General features: G+C 43.3%; 1 protein-coding gene across 3 annotated transcripts in view; it reads left to right on the top strand.

Annotated features, from left to right (window-relative positions):
- Positions 1–921: 921 nt before the first annotated feature.
- The window catches only part of evlb (Enah/Vasp-like b), a 48,061-nt gene continuing 31,161 nt past the window's right edge, over positions 922–17,821 (top strand). The window contains exon 1 of one of the 3 annotated variants that reach the window (XM_014332207.2): positions 922–1,415. In XM_014332207.2, coding sequence (XP_014187693.1) covers positions 1,411–1,415 — 5 coding nt within the window. In that variant the 5' untranslated portion in view covers positions 922–1,410. Of the gene's footprint in view, positions 1,416–12,732; positions 13,537–17,821 lie in introns of those variants that run through there. The other 2 variants (XM_005917680.3, XM_005917679.3) reach the window with 2 other exon arrangements.

Below are 17,821 nucleotides of genomic sequence, written 5' to 3'. Positions count from 1 at the left end.
AGTAAAAAAAAACAAAACAAACAAACAACCCCCCGAGAAAAAACCCGCACAGTCACTGGTTTTAGCACACCTTCAGTGAAACAGCGCCCCCAGGTGGAGATAGTTTTAGTTACAGTTTGATAAAGTACATTTAACTGTTATTTCTGGACACCTAGATTTTACATATATGATAAAATGTGAATTTTATTCATTATAGAAATTGGCAGTGGTTTTGTCTCATACTAGCTTTCATCAGACCCATTAGATTTATGAAAAAACAAAAAACAAAAACCCCAGATCAGACCTGACTTTCATGTACAATCAACAGCATACCAGTGTGAACATAAATCGCACCATACAACCCAACGATCCCATTTTCCTGAAAAGCAGAGCCACAGTTCTGGAGCTTTGATCGAGTCTGTCTGTCCTCCACGTGAGGAGACAGATGTTACAGATGTCACAGTGCCATTTTTATACATGCAGTGATGATATGAGTTGGTCCCATCAGCCAATGAAAGAAAATACAAATTTGAAATAAGATGGCGCGCCACACACACACACACACACACACACACACACACACACACACACACACACACACCACACACACACACACACACACACCGACATCATACAGTAATATAATACTAGCCTATTTCTCCAGGGTCTTAAAGGCTTAAAGTATTTGTGGTAATCGTGGGTTTCTCTCCAATCACTGTAAAGACTATTTCCAGGTCTACTGCGTAATAAAACGACTCTGATAATATATTTTTCTCTAAAAGGATTGCGCATAATTCATGTGGTCCAACTTTATGTGCTCAGAAAAACACAGGGAGTTTAGTTTACCTACCTGCCCTCATCAGCTGCACAGTTGCAACCTCGCCGGGATGAGGGCGCTGCCGTGCAGCAAAACCAGCCACACTTGAATATTCCAGCAGCCTGCTCTCTCTCACTCTCTCCCTGTACCCCCTCCTCTTTGCCTCTCCATCCATCCAGCCTCCCAGTGGTTGGAGGCAGGAAAAGATGGCACCTCAAAAGCCGCTGTCAGCCACTCCGCCCGGCTTCTCGTCCTTAGGAAAGCGGCGTGCTGCCCTCTGAAGTGGCCCCGACCGAACCAGCAGCCGCCTGAAACACAACGGAGGAGGATCTTTTTTAAATTATTATTATTTTCTATTAATATTATTTTTTTTAAAGACAGACCCGAAAACTGTGGGCATCCGTGTAGCATTTTTCCACACCCTCTCGCCTTTTCCACCCTCAGCATCTGCACGTCCAGCCCGCTGCAGGCTTCGCAGTTGTTTTCTTCTTCTTCCTATCAAAACCATACAGATCTGCTGCTATTGCTGGACCTGGATCGTTTCTATTAGAGCCGAACTTGAGGACGAAGGACTGAGCTCACAGGGAGCATCACTGATTTCATTCAGAAGGACGATGAGGTAAGGAGAAGCATGCGTTGGTCTTTCCCTGCACATAAAAGCGCAGACTTCTGCACTGGTTGTGGTGGTGGGTTTCCTTTTTTTAGGGACATTAAGGGGGATGTGGGGCTGATTCACAGGGAATCTGGACAATTTATGGGATGCAGCTGAATTTAGAGGCCACAGTAGGTGTATCACAGCCCGGGATTCACGGCAGCACGCGCTTTTATTGACCGGTAGGTCACCTGTTGGCCGACAGAATATGAACCTTTAAGAGAAGCACACTGAGGTCAGCCTTTGATTTAAAATAATAAGAATTAAAAAAAAAATAGCCGACTCCAGTTCGCTCGGTGATGTTTCACGTGGAGGTCTGCACATGCGGAAAAAAAGGTCTTGTCATGGGAACCAGACTACACGTGCAGTAGTGTGGCGTTACGGTGCACTTAATTAACAACACTTGCTGCGATTGCAGTTTTTAAACATCACCTGAAAAAAGGTGAAACCTGCGCAGCGTGCACGCTCGCACACACCTCTCCGCACGGGAACCAATCAGCTGTGAGCATTCGATTCAGCGATCCAGACGCGGCTCGGAGATGAGGGCGCTGGGTTGACTAGACCAGTGTGAGTGCCTATCAGGTAAAACGTTACTGGCAGGCCCGGGTTTGTCGTCACAGCCTCCCTCCAATCAGCTGCGAGGCTGCCGCTTCACAGTAGTGGGTGAGGCAGCAGAAGCAGCAGCGTTTGGCACAGGTTCACCATGAACAGGAGGAAAAATCAGCTGAGTCTAATTGCTGTTGGCTTAGAAAGTAGAGTGGGTGACGGAGTGTGCGTGCTAGTGTGGTGTTACTCATGGTGTGTGACAATTTGCCTCCCTGCTAGGGACACAAAAAATGTGGCTTGTTGTTGGTTTTTGATCCTGTGTGCTTTGATAAATGCAAGGCGTCCAGAGGTTACACTGGACGCCTTGTTGTGAAGCGAAATACGAGCTCTGGGATGCCTCAACTTCCAGACCTACTCCCAAATTATACACTCATTCCTTTTTCAGGGAATGTCTTGTGAGACAATCAGAGGATGAAAAATAACTGATATGTAGAGGGATGCCAGCACTACCTATTCCCTGCAAACCTCCCCATAGTATAAATCAGTAAAGAGGTCCTGTTGTTGCTCGACAGCTCGACATTCATATTCTTTGGCCCTACTAGTCTGGCTTTTCTTGATTCCGGTTTAAAATAATCCATACTTATTTCACTCTAGTGAGGCCCCTCAGTCCATTTCATGAGAGATACAGGGAGCATTAAAGGCAACCTCCCTTTAAGCCAGGAATGTCAAATATAAGGAATGGGGAACAGAAGGAGCCTGGCTAAGACTCCAACATCATGTGTCCTATGATGTAAAATGAGTATAACATCCCTGCTTTGAACCAGCTTTCCTCTGATTAGCTCCCCATCACAAACAGAAGGTGGAATGTGTGGATGGGGACTCAATGTCTGCTTTTAGGCTTTTGGGGTGCTCTGAAACCTGAGATTTTGGCTCAGGAAACACTTGCACATACTCTGACCTTCCTTTTTGAAACTGTGTGCTTGTGTCATGTGAACATCCACCGTTGAAAGTAAATAAAATTTATTTGTATAGCACCTTTCAAGATAAAAATCACAAAGTGCTTCACAGAAGCTAAAACATAAAAACAAAAATGAACCAAAAGCAAGTTTAAAAAGATACGTTTTTAGCTGTTTTTTACAATACAATACAAATTTATTCATATGGCACATTTAAAAATCCGAAGGCACACCAAAGTGCTTCACAGTAATATGGAGAGTCAACATAAGTCGACAAAAAAGTCAACAATTTTTAAAAGAGACCACCGAGTCCACAGCTCTCAAGCTCAAAGGGAGAGAGTTCCAGAGTCTGGGCACCAGTGTATATATGGCAGAAATAAGGAATAGCAAACCTGGCACACTTAAACCCAGGTTTAGGGGGTAGGATTAGTGTTAAGCAGTAGTAGCTGTCAGTAACTCAGAAAATGTAACTCAGCGTAGTGTCCTGATAAAGGTATTACTGTGTGTGTCTGTGTGTGCATGTGATCCAAGGTCAATGTGAGGCTGTAAATAAATTATTCCTGTTCTGTGGTGATAATAAAACAGCTTTTATTTTGTTAACACATACATATCAACCGCTTCCTGTGAAAGTTTGCATTGTACACTAGGCAAACTTACTTTTTTGTCGTTTTTCACACAAAAAAAAGCTGTGCACACTGTGATCACATTATCCAAACTTTACCAGCACGAGTCCAAACTATGTGTAACACTCTGCTGTCACTTAAACAGCCAGTTAAACATACAGCTGTGATTTAGGAGGACAGATTGTGTGCTTTGTGGAGGTGCTCTGTAGGTGGCAACACAGACTATGGTTCACAAGCCTCTGCTTCAGCAGAGTTTGCTGTGGTTCCTGCGTCTCGCCTGATCACTGTGTGGACTTCATTTATCTTTCTCCTTAAATGCCTGCGTGGCTTTAAATCTGCAAGCGCGATGGAGCGGGCATGTTGTTTCTGCTCATCATGACCGAGAGGTCCTTTGGTCCGAGCGTCCGAGTCGCTCGCGTTTGTGTCTTCTCTGTGCTGCTGTGCTGCGAATGTCAGTAGGACACCCACAGTTGTTTTGTGCTGTGATCTAATGAGCATTGATCTCAGTGAGCTCCTGTGGGCTGCAGTTTTTCATCCAGTATTTTTCTATAATGAGGCAAACTGCAGTATTTTGGAGAATTCGTATTACAGTCCCTGCATCCGCCTATTTTTTAAGCCAGGTTTTAAGGAACTGGCACATGCACACATCAGGCATATTTTAATAGTGGTTGTAGTAGTTATGTTTAGAACATTTTTGTTGGTAACTGTCATTTTTAATGGTGAGATTTCTCGACACTGGCTGTAAGGCATGATGGTGAGAACACAAGAGATACAACCAAATGGCAAAGGTCCCCTGGTCTCCCTCTGTGCTCTATTGGCACAATTCGGCCTGCACATCGAGAACCTTGGCTATAAACACAAGAGATTAATGAAGGAATCCAATGCTTGTACCACTGTATTTGCTCTTCATTTGTTATGATTAGCCACACTAGTTTTAGTTATCTCCAACTGCAGAAAGGGGGAAGGTGCTGATCTCTGGAGGAGACAGTAAAGCCTTGCTTGGCACTTGTTTTCTGGAATTGTGGGCTAAAGGGTTGATTCCTGGCTTGTTTCCCCTTCTGGAAGTCGGTTATTTCTCTTCTTTTTTCTTCTTCACCCTCCCATCCATCTTTTTGATTAATTTGCTGTCCTTCACAAATGCAGCAACCTGTTTTTTTCTTGTATTAAATCACTTCCTTTCCTTTCTGAACACTCGTATGGTGAACCTTTAAAACGGGACTACGCTTGACTGAGTTGCTCAGAGTTTTTTTTAGCATGATTTGCTGCTTCGCTTTGTTTTCTGCAGCTGAATGCTATGAATAGTTTAGGATTTTCAGTGTTATTCCTTCAAAGATAAGGTATGTGAAGCCCTCTGCTGGCGCCTTAGAGATACTGTAATGAATAGCAAGAAAAGTCCAATAATAGGTCATTTGACTATACTGATCATCGTTATTTTTCTAGTCTTAATCATTCGAGCCTCAGTAACTGAGAAGCTTTAAGGACCTGTTTTTGTTTTGCTTCACTTCATGTTACTACACATTACTCAGAGCTATTATTACCTTTTAAAAAGGTCTCCAGTAAGCTTTGTGTGCCCGTTAGCTACATGTTAAAGAGCACATACAGTTGATGTGCGGTCTAGCCTGTGACCTGAGCCTGCCCATTGCAGCCTGTCGTCATCACCACTGCCTCCATTTGAGTGGATGGTTTTTCATTATGGTCTGAAAGTGAAGTGTAGACCCTATTAATCTGATTCGTGGCCTGATGTGTATTGACAGGATCAGTTGGTGGTATGCGTGTGACCCATATGAATACTAGCATTAATAGTGAGCTGAATTGATGCATGACAAGGGCAAACAGAGAGATGAACTCAGTATAACCCTATGTCAAGGTAATGCAAATGTACCGTATGAGAGGCTACTTTTGGGAGAAAACAAAGCACATTTCCATTCTACACCCACAGTCGGTGCTGCGAGTGTCTGAGCTAAAATAAATCATGGAAATGTCATGGTTTATGCCCCGCTGTTCCAGGGAGTGATACACACCAGTGGAGGTCAAATTTCCCCCTCGGTCCATTGTTCCCAGATCTCACAGCTGTGTGCTTTGAAGCTGTTACAGGTGTGCGTTCTTGATGACACATTTATTGTTGGTCCAGTGTTAAAACTGTGGCATTTTTTACCTTTTGTTCCAGACATGTTGAAAGTTTAGTCATCTTATGTTCCCACACTTCGGTAGGAACACACATGTGCTCCCTTAAAAATAATCTTGTGTGAATCATTAAAGACAAAGCGCTGATTAGTTAAAGCTGCTTAAATAATATTTTCATATGAGCCATGGGTCAGGAAGCAGTGCGTATGTGAGGGGTCACTCTTTGGAGCAGTCATAGATAATTATCAACCAGTTTCCCTCATATTTGGAAATGATGTCATTTGGTTCACTTGCACAGCTCACATCAAACTCATGAGCAGAAAGGACTGCTGCTGCTGTGCTGAACTCCAAACAGCAGAAAGTTAAGTCTTCTTCATGCATGAGCTCAGCAGAACATCAGAAGAATCAGTTTGTCCAGAGGTAGCATAGAGCAGCAGACAGTTCCCATCATTTGCACCCTCACTGCCTGAAATGCTCAGTTTGGTTTAGCTGTGTGCTGGAGGCAGAACACGTGATGTGCAAACTGCTGGTTGTGAATTCCCTTGTTACCTGTGCTGTTCTCACACTGGAGCATCGCGTGGGCTTTGTACTAGGGTCTTGTCAGCTTTGATGACTGTCCAAGCCTGTACTGGACATTTGCCTTCTCATGCGCACCTCTGTCGGGTAACGTCGACAAAAGTTCAAGGCTGCAGTTCATGGCTGAAAATGGCTAAAAATAATGCCTAAAAACCATGATCATATATATAAATTTAAATATAGTGGCACTGAGACATTAGCAATGGATCTTTTGGACTCTGTGTGCTATTGGATGCATTACAATTGTAGGGTCTACCTTGCAATATAAAGCCCCCTGAGGTGACTGTTGTTGTGATTTGGCGCTGTGCAAATAAAATTGAGTTGAATTGAATGGAATTAAGCAGATTGGAGTTTGGAGACCAACTCAATATGTTCAGTTCTTTACTGTGTTCCTTGAGGCACTGCTGAGCAGTTTTTGATCTGTGGTGGAGGAGATCCATGTGAGGACTCAAGGTTTTCCAGCTCCACACTGCATTGTGCATGGTTGTGCGTTGGTCTTATTTGGAGCCTACATACATACATACTTTTAATCTTGATGTAACTTTTATTGTGAATTGTTGCTATAAAAATAAAACGGAATTGAATTCAATCCTGCATTATTTTTGCACAAGTCATTGCAAAACCTAAAGCTTGTTGGGAAAAATCAAATAACCAACTGCTTTTGGATTGTGTCAGTGGATTGATTTTTTTCCAATACAAATATAAAGTTTAATACTTAATATTATAGCATTTTAAGGATTACGCAATCCTTGGATGCAAATCTGCAGAGCTGTAAAAGGCTGATGGGGTATTGCTGTTACGCAGCAGGGTGGGCAGGCGGTGTGGACACTCAAGTTTGTGAATGTGATAACTCGAGAACGAAGCGACGTAGGATTTTGGAATTCACAGCATTGGAGCATCGACTGAAAATCTTCGACAATTTCGAATCTCAGTGACCTTGAGCTCAAGGTCAAAGTTAAAGGTCAATGTTTCTGAAAATCACCTCGGATTTTCAAATTTACACCATAGGCCCCTGTACTAGGAGGCTGAGGGGGATGTGTCTTGTACTTTCTTTTCACTGTGCAATGTTTGCATGCAACATGATCCACTTTTTAATGATTCATAGTGCATGGCACAGGAAAAGATTCTAGCTTTGGTTTAATGTTGGTGTAAGTCTTGGTATGCAAACTGTGGGACACACATTTAGTTTTGTTCTGTTCTTTGTGTCACCCACCTCTCTGCAATACAAGAATGTTTTACTTTAAGGACTGGAAAAAGGCCACAGACCACAATTCAGGCATCAGTTATTTTAAACTAACAAAGGCAATGTAATTTTGTAGCATGTAAATTAAGAGTTAACTTCCTACTAAAAGCTGCAAGCAACGATGCTTTTATTGCTTGCTATCAGTGCACCATTTAGTCACAGCTCAGCTGCTGTTGTGCTTTGTTTGTCTCCTTGGTTAGGGTAAATGGATGAACTCTTAGTGGCTTGTATATCTTCATATGTTGGAGATGCTGGTGCTAACAGGTTGTGTAATGATGTCTGTGCTGAATGCTGCTGTAATAACCCCATTTGTCTAAATGCAGTCTGACACGCACAGCTCAAAATGGAGAATGATGTTGCACATTACCATGCCTCCAGAGTCAGGTGTGTGGTCATGTGTCTGAGTGTGAATAATAACATTTTCATTTTAGGTGACAGTAGTGCTGTTTATGAGTCACAATGATGCACACGGAGGCGTCAAGAGGCAGAGTGGGAAGGCTGATCTGCACAGACGGGCGTGTGTGTTTAAGAGTGGGATCTTTGTGAATGAGAGGGAAATCACTCCCCGCCCGCCCTCCGTGTCTCCTCTGCCATCTCCCATTGGTGTGCGGTGTAATTAGAATTAAAATGTGCAGCTCATGTGAGTCAGACGTCGTGCTCACGCTGCTGGTGCACGTGTGAGTATTTGTTTGCAGCTAAAAAAAAAGATTCAATCCCCGAGCCTGAGAGGATGAAATCGACTGAGAGCACAGGAAACGTCAAAGAGCCGTTTAACGTAGTCTCTGTCACATCGCTCACACTCGTTTAATGCCTTTTCTTTCTCCACCTTGCTGCGGGTCGAATAGCGTGACTGCTATGGGATGACGGAAGCAAGAAATTAGATTGGATTTTACAGAATATAATGTGACTGGATGGGGAAAAAACATGCACACTGTAAATGATATGAGAATAAAATACAAAAATACTTTAAATTTGCATTCAAAGTTGCATTGCATCATTCATTTACATTTTATTTACATTTACACCGCGCTCCAAATTATTATGCAAATTGTGTTTAAGTGTCATAAAGATTAAATAAGTTGTTTTTCAATTAAACCCATGGATGGAATTGTGTCTCAGGGCTCTTTGGATGATTGAAATCGATCTCGGACACCTGTGAGCATTAGTTTGCCAGGTGAGCCCAATTAAAGGAAAAACTACTAAAGAAGTTTAGTAGTTTTTCCTTTATTAAGCAGACCACCACTTTCAAGCAATATAGGAAGGAAAAATGATCTCTCCGTTCCTGAAAAGCGTGAAATAGTTGAGTGCATTGGACACGTAATGAAAACCTTAGACATTTCACGAAAACTTAAGCGTGATCACCATAATGTAAGAGATTTGTGGCTGAGTCAGAGCACACATGGGTTCGTGCAGGTAAAGGCACAATGAGGAAGGTTTCTGCCAGACAAATACATCAGATTAAGAGAGCAGCTGCTAAAAGGCCATTACAAAGCAGCAAACAGATATTGGAAGCTGCTGGTGCCTCTGGAGCCCTGCGAACCTCAAGGTGTAGGATTCTCCAGAGACTTGCAGTTGTGCATAAACCTTATATTTGGTCACCCCTAACCAATGCTCACAAGCCCAGAACTACAAGAAGACTAATTTTCAAACAGTCCTGTTTGCTGATGAGTGTATTGCAACCCTGGATGGTCCAGATAAATGCAGTGGTGGATGGTTGGTGGACAGCCACCATGTCTCAACAGGGCTGCAACGTCAGCAAGGAGATGGTTGAGTCATGTTTTGAGCTGGAATCACGGGGAGAGAGCTGGTCGGCCCCTTTAGGGTCCCTGAAGGTGTGACAGTGACCTCTGCAAAGTATGTGGAGTTTCTGACTGACCACTTTCTTCCATGGTAGAAAGAACTGTGCCTTCTGCAACACAACCATCTTCATGCAAGACAATGCGCCATCTTATGCTACAAGGAGTATTATATCGAACCGCCCTAATAGTTGGATATCTCTTACATACAGTCTGTGAATACTCTAATCTTTTGTATTGATCTATGCTTTAAAAACCCATTTGTAAAGGTCTAATGAGATTTCATGGTTTCTCTCTCTTTTTATTTCTGTTGATGTCCTGATCTAAAGTGTAACCTGTGAGCTGAATACAAAGGTTTCTGCTTTTTTGAATTGTGCCCAGTGAGTCATTTTGCCAGGTGGACACGATAATGTTGCGGACGTGTTTCAAGCACCAACAAAGTAAAACAGGAAACAGGATATAGCATAATTTCAACTGACCACAAGTTGGAGTGCCACAGCAAAGATATTATTAAGCTTGAATAGTTTAATAACCAACATATTGCAGTGTTTGATTTGAAACATGTTTATACTTCATCATTATCATTCCACTTGGGTTACTGATCATCTACAGTGGAACAAAGTATGTTCTTTATCCTTTTGTTCTTTCTCCAGCATTGCTTTACTTTAGGTCGTCGGTTTTACCACAAAGCTCAATTACACTCTCTCCCTCCCTCCCTCCCCCTCTCTCGCTGTGCCACACACATGCATGCTCACACACACACACGTGCACACAGTCATGCTATGTGTTACACTGAAGGCCAACCCTCCTGCTGGATGCTAAAAATCAGGTTGCCAGGACTTACACTTGGCTTTATCGCACTCTATCGTTCGCTGTCTCACTCACTTGCTCACACACTCACTCACTCATTCACCCACCTAACAGGATGACGGTGGGGTTTGGTGGGGGGTGTATGACAAGACTGTACAGTGTAAGTGCTGACTGGTTGTCCTTTCACCCTTGCTATCCTGGCTCTCCCTCCCTCCCTTTCACCCAGGCATTTGACTCTCTCGCTCCCTCTCTCCGTCTGTCTCCTCCTCTTTGCTCTCCACCAAATTGTTTTTTTTTAACCCAACCTCCTCCTGTATTTTTGATAAGCAGAATATGATTGCTTTACAAAGAAAAGAAAACAATGAATGACTTGAACTGGAGTCACTATTCAGCCATCTACTGCTGCCATTTCAAAGAAAAGAAAAAGATTCACACGAATGCTTTATTGCAAACAAGAGAGTGTCTGTTTGCTTCAGTCTCTTCCTCTGCCTGTGCTCTCAGTGAGTCACGGTAAGATTGTAAGATAAAAATGATGGTGCAGATGGTGTGCTGCGACTCAATTGCGATATAATGTCCTTTATTGATTTGACACTAGCCACTGTAGTGAGTTAGTCTCATATTCAGCTACTGGGAGTTGCTTTCAGAAAATAATGCTGCCATTGTGTTGAAAAGAAAAAAAACCCACGATGGGCTTTTCTCTTGTTTTAATGAGTTTTTGGGAATTATTGCTGGTATAATGCACACGACAATGAAAAGCAGATGCACTTGAGGAAATTGTGTAAAAAGTGAATTTAAATGAAAAAAACACAAATCCACTTTTATTTTAGCTTCTAACAGCTTTAAACAGAAACACAATTTCTGGGCCCAGTACTGTGGTGCATTATTCCATATAGGGATCTATTGAAAGTTAAGAGGTTCATATACATATTCAACTCCTCCATTCAGTTTCTGCATGAGAAAGACTTAGGGGGTAAGCTTGGGTTAGAAATAAAGGGCTAAAATTAAAAACAGTAAAAACAGTTTTATGGGTTTGTGTAATAGTCATGATTAAAAAGATTGACTTTTGGTTTGAAAGGAGAAACTAACATGTAAAAGTCAGTTAATTTCATGACCCATTAATACACCCCAGCCTCCTCCTTACAAAGGCTTCAAAGCCAAATACAGACTAAATATAAAAGACACAGGCAACATATTGGAACATAATTTTAAAGCCTCAAATTTAGTGGCCATATCTGAACTAGGTTTAGGTAGCTGTCAGCTAACCCAAGACTCAGACAGCTAGCTTGGTTAACAAGTTGCATTTATTACTTGTTGCAAGATTAAATGGTATGCTGATGTTTATTAGCAAAAATGCAGCTTAAAGAAAAGTGTTACTAACAGAGAAGCTGAGCAGCTAAAAAAGAAATTTTTAAATAAATGCCAGCGTTGAACAAGAGTGAACATCACCTCTAAATCCACGCTAAAGTAGTGCATAAGTTAAAGGGTCAATGTCATTTAATTTATTGAGTTATAATAGAAAAAAATCACCCCTTTCAGGTTTTTTTGCCCTCTTGTTGCCTGCTTGCTTCCTTTGATGACCACTCCACTCAAAATACACCTTACCCCCACCTTTCACACCGGTGCAACAGTAAAAGAAACAAATTCCTGTACATTTTTACCAAATGATAATGTATCACAAACACCAAAACTCATGATTTCATAGAGGCAACAGAAGTTTGAAGAAGGCTGTTTGATGCAACTCACTGCAAGCAGACATTTGCTTCTAACTTAAGGTAATATTTTTTTCTCATAAACTAACAAATATGAAATTATTATCAAACAAGTAATAAAAGGACATGGCTGAAATTTCATTGGTATGACGGTTTCTAGCCAAATGGCACTTTCAGCAGGCCCTAAACTGTGATTTCCGGTGCCGTCGGCACCAATTACAGAGTAAACTGTGTCATCCAGCAGTTCTACAGCCAGTTCAATCAATGAAATTGCCTGCTGGCAAAACACAGCAGGACAGATGTGGGTGGTGTGTGCAGGTTGAACTGTACTAGAAAGAGACCACGGGTGTGTCTATTTTTGTGGCATGTCAGAGGATGCACAGTAAATATGGCAGGGATTTATTGATGTTGAACTCACCCACCCAGCCAGGAGATTAGTTTGTGGCTGCACGCCGCTTACTGTACTTTGCTTGTAATCTATATGTGCTGAGATAAATGGAGCACGGGACATTAAAGAGGCAAACATTGGGCCTCGCATGCTCGAATTTGTGTGTCCACATTTCGTATGTTGTTGTATCCGAAGCCCCACCCAAGCCTGGCACTCCACCTCAGATCATCTGCGAGAAAAGATAGGAGCCATCAGATGAATTAAAATCTGTTGCTCCTCCTCTTTTTTCCCCCCTCGTTCTCGTTCTCTCCCTCCATGCGGACTTACGCATCCTCGTCTCGGCCAATCCGGCGGCTGGCGGAGGAGAGCTGCATGGTGAGGAGGAGGAGGAGGAGGGGCAGGACCAGCAGCCTCCGGGGCTGGCAGCCCGCTGCTCTTCTCACAGCTGGGAGGGGAGAAGGGGAGTGATGGAGAGAAGAGGAGGAGGGAAGGTGGGGTGTGGGGAGGGAGTATGGAGAGGGAGGAGGTAATCCAATGAGACACAGAGAGGAGAGGCAGCGTGAGGGCAACGCCTCACAGCACCGGGAATCTCTCTCTATCTCCATCTTGCTCACCCCCCACCCCGCCTTTCCTCTGTGTCTGAAGCGTAAAAAACCAAAGGACTCTCATCTCCCATTCAGTCTTCTCTGTACGCTGAGGAGTGCCCTCATATTGAAAACACCTTTTTTCCCACCAAATGCTTCAATTTCACCTTTATTTTTACCGATTTTTTACTTCTTTACCTGCTGCCAAAGGATGATTTGATGACCAAAAGTGACATTTTTTTCTGTTGACCTGCCGGGAGCCTGTATCTTTTACACGAGTCATCTTTGTTCTAGAGCTCACAGTTGCTGACTGTACACTGGCAGTGGGGAAATAGGTTAGTGTGCCTATCTGGTGCTGGGCAGGAGAGCTGATTGAACGTTCAGTCTGCCAGAGGAGGTAAAGAGGAGGGAGATGCCTTCCTGGTGGTAGCCTTCTGTAGCTCTGCGACTATTCGGGGAGAAGGTGACTAGAATGCTCCCGCTGAACTCCAACCTCTAGCGGAAGTATCAGCGACGGGATTTCAGGGGAGACAAAGGAAGGGAAAAAAAGCAACTGAGGCAACAGACAGACATTTGTTTTCAGTTTCTGGAGTCACTGAACAGGGTTGACCTGTGTGCACCTGCTGTCCGCGGACACCATGGACATCAACCTTCAGTCTCACCGATTTTACTTCCCTCAGATCTACTGTGCTGAACCGGGGGCACAGCCACAGCTCACTGAGTTCAAAGTCAGGTAGGCATCCAATGCATGGTGGTGGGGGCGGTGTTTAGGATGGCATCCATCAGTAGATCAGATCCATCACTCAGTGGTAAACGATGGAGTCATGCGAGGCTGATACCTCTAATTGCTTTTTCCATGCAAATTTTACTTACAGCATCATGATTGCATCTTTCACCAGACCCCCAGCTGCTGCTGCTGCTGCTGCTGCTGCATATGAAACGCTTTCTGTGTATGATGAGTGCTGCTGTGAGTGGCTCATTGCCCTTGCAGGGGGATGGGGCTGCATGCTAATGTGTTTGCTAGCTGTGCAGAAAAGTGTCAGGCTCCTTGGAGAAGCAGAGGGCATTGACAGCCTATGAAGGAGCTTGCCAAGTTTGGACAGAGGGACTGACAGTGCCACAGTTGTGCTGCATTTGCCATCCAGGAATCTATCGCCTTCTTATCGGGCGCCTCTGTGGCTTCTTTTGTTCTCTTCCTTTGCGCTGCTCTCTTTTTCTTTTTTGCTACTCTCTCCTCTCCAATCGCAGCTGAAAGTGCTCGGGGTGGCTTGTTGCACATCCACAGTCGACGTCTGCCGTCGCGCTCACAGACGCATGCTCAGACGTGCAACAGCTTTCCTCCTCTTTGTCTTGTTGAGATGTAATTGTGCTCGGACGGAGCTATTGCACTCGGGCGTGCAAGATCTGAGACCTGATGCTTTGTGACATACATGAAAAGAAATAGAAAATAATCTTCAAGCTCTCCTTATGATGTTTGCCTCTCTCATCCATCATCAATCTTTGCATGCACAGCTTGAGATGTCGTTATAATCTCGTGTGTGATACATTTGACAATTCCTCTGCTAACAGCTCTGATCAGTGCAGCTTTATGGGACTCAGAGCCAGAGTTTTTCCCCACTAAGCAGCTTTGACCTTGGCCTGGTCCAGGCTGGTGGACCAGCAGCTTTATTGGGCTGGAGCGTGTCACTGTCACAGCCTGGCCGTGCTCCCTGATGGCGCCACGGGAGTCTGAGGTCATTCGCAGCTCGGTAGCATCAGCGCGAGGAGGGAGAGGACAGAAAAGTGCAAAGTGAGAGCATCTGTTTCTGAAAGACAGAAAAGGAATAGCTCTGCTTCATCCACTTTACTTGAGCTGTCGTTGGGCATGATGTCATTATTAGATTTTCGACTCTAACATATTGGCTCACATTTCATATCTGCTGCATTTAGCCAGGTTAGTGTTTGTAGTTTTATTGTTATTATTAATGTTATTTTCACAGTGGTTTAAGCCCAGTAGACAGTTAAAGAGATTTCATCGACAGCGTTCCCACCCCTGTGAAATGTCCACATCAGCAAACCCCAGGAAATGTCAGTAAATATCAGCGTTTTTATGCAGACTGTAGCCTTAATGAAAAAAAAAGTAGTCTCACACATTTCTGGCTGTGCCTCACATCTCTATTACACGAGGGACGCGCGCGCACACACACACACACACACACACAAACCCTGTGTGCATTTGCAGAGATTAACGAGGTTTAAAAGTGTAATGTGTTTTCACAAAACCAATTCAAGCCCATAAGCAATATTAATGTTTCACAAATCAGATTTTATGCAATGAATACTCGCTTAGAAAAGCTGAGCGTGGATTTGATGCACATTCATACTAAGACACTGCCGTATCTGTTCCTGTGTACACTAATCACTTTCACTCATTTTCTGGTAGTCTCCATGTTGAACCCCGCAAACAATAAAATCAGTAATGGGCAGCTTTACAAAGCAGCATCTCTAACTATATTCCTAAAAGGGTGGGCTTAAGTGATAATGAAACCAAGAGGAGCAGAGAGAAAAGAGAGGGAGAGAAAATATTAGACCAGTGGGGGGTGGAAGGGGGAGCACTGGTAAGCAGAAGGAAGAGAGAGTGGAAGCGTGAGGCAGATGGATGGAGGTGAAATTAGAGGAGAAAGGAGAAACCAGTGTGAAGGAGTAAATATGTGGCTGTTTGAACATAGACTTTGATGTGGCATACACCCTGAAAGAAAAACATGTGCAATGGATGCTGGGATATTAGCACCAGCTTCATAGTGGCCAAGCTGGGTAACTAGAGTATAGCCAGATAACCATGACAACCAATGCTGGCCAATTCATGAGAGCACAGATACGTATACAGTGCATGTATACATAGCAATGCACACAGGCTGTGCATACGAAGAGCAAGAGAGCTTCTGTTTCAGTGCCTCCTGCAACTACAAAAAACCCTTCTTATTTATTGTGCAGACCCAGTGCACTGATATTTATTAAAGAATAATAAATCATAGTTTCAGTTTTGGATCGCCCACTTAGTATAGTCAATATGCCAAATCTGTATATTTTAAGCAACGTCCACATATAAATTGTTTGTCTGTCTTCCACTGCAACCAGTTCTGACTCTCAGCTGACCCCAGGCCTGGCCAGAAGCTCCTTCTTGTCTTTTTATAATGTAATGTTTCTAATGTTAGTGTTGATGCCCTTTAGCACTAATTTTCAATGTGAGGAAGACAAAAACCAACAAAAGTCATTAAAATCATTAAAAGCTATTTGGCTAGGTTTAGAAGGAAAATCAAGGTTTGAGTAAAATATATATTAAATACACATTAAAGGATAAACTTGGATGACTTTTCCCCCAGTTTAAAACTTCTGATAAAACTGTGATTTTTCCTGTTTTGGCCTCGCTCTTGATAGAAATGGGCCTTGATGGCCAGCTCTCCCCTTCAGCTCTCTCTCTTCGTTCACCTTGAAAGCCTCAGACTTAAATCCAAGAGCTGCTGTAATGTAAGTTATTGCTTGAGGATTAAGTCATGGGATGAGGGAAGAGGCTTTCTGTTTTTCAGGATTCTCCGAGGAGACTAAATGTCTGCGTTGTTCCGCACCGTGGCCTGACAGATTAGTGATGGAGTCTACCACACATGCATGTCAAACATAAGAAAGCTCCAATGGAAATCTGTGAAATATTCTAGGTCAGTGACTCTGGTGACTGATGATCTTTGACACAAACATGAAGGATGCTACGGCTTGAGTTGCCCAATTACAGACACTTGCGAGTATGTTTTATGCAGACTGTTAGGATTTTCCATGGAGAGCACTTAACCTAATGGCCTTTAGCTAATGCTCAACTATAAAAGGGATCATATGTAAACATGTCTGTGCTGACTGTAGTCTTTGTGTGGGTGGGGGTGGGTGGGTGCACAGTAGGCAGTTAAATGGCATCATGGGTGAGAAGGAGCACACCCTCTGGGCACAGCTACAGCTTTCTTTTTTTCCTTTGAGGGATGGGAAGGTACATATTTTAGACGTTGCCAGTCTTTATGCTCCAGCTATGCTCTCACCTTCAACCTCCTCCCTGTTGGGAATTTTTTTTCCCTACGTCAAATGGAGATGCATGCATTTTTTAAAGCTGCTCCCACTTCTCGCTCTATTTCCTGTCTTCCGTATCTCTCTGCCTCCTCGATTTATCTTTTTTGTTTCAATCTTAATTTCTGATTCTCTTCTGTGAGCCTCCTCTTTTCTCTTCCCTTCATTTATTCTTCATATTCTTGCCTTTGTCCTCTTCTTCCTCCTCTCAGCATGAGGTCCATCCATTTGAGCCCCTGGGTTGATCTACAGCTTGACTGACCTCCCTAAATGCATGCACGCGCTTACCAGTGGCAGACAACCAAGTTTTGCTCCTCCAATATGTTTACAGCAGTGCACAGCTTCACTTGGATAGAGACAAGGGCAGCCTCGGGCTCTTTGCTGAGTATTAAAGATTCCAGCAAATGCTCATTAGAGTAAAATCAAGGTTCCCACGAACAACTAGCTAGACAGGAAAGTCTGGCTTCTTGCTGCAGCTTTTAAATCCACACCTGCAATAAAGATGAAATGCTTTTTAAATCTGGGCTTTAGCATTTGGGAAATATGCTTATTTGCTTAATTGAAAATTGATAGCACTCTTGCACGAATAAAGAATAAATAGATCCACAGCCAGCACTCTGCATAGCATGAGAAATGTCATATCTTTAGCTTTGCAGGTACTGACATGTCATAGCTATAAAGTTCTCCATACAAGCAAATATGTTTCCCTAAAGTGTCCCTGCAGGTCTCACATTTCATCTTAATGTATCTAATCTCAAATCCCATTGTTTGTTTCGGGCTGCCATCCACTCATTGGGGATCTGTTGACTGTGTGCTGTCTCTGTCAGTGCTGTTATGTCAGAGGATTATCGAAAGGTTGCCGGTTCGGCTTGGACAGTCTCGGTCGTTTTGTCCTTGGGCAAGACACTTCACCTGTTGCCTACTGGTGGTGG

Source organism: Haplochromis burtoni, unplaced genomic scaffold, assembly GCF_018398535.1.
Source record: "Haplochromis burtoni strain Fernald_Lab_line unplaced genomic scaffold, NCSU_Asbu1 Contig_28, whole genome shotgun sequence".
Classification (NCBI taxonomy): Eukaryota; Metazoa; Chordata; class Actinopteri; order Cichliformes; family Cichlidae; genus Haplochromis; species Haplochromis burtoni.
Note: the sequence above shows the minus strand (reverse complement) of the source record. Positions and strands in the feature narration are given on the sequence as shown.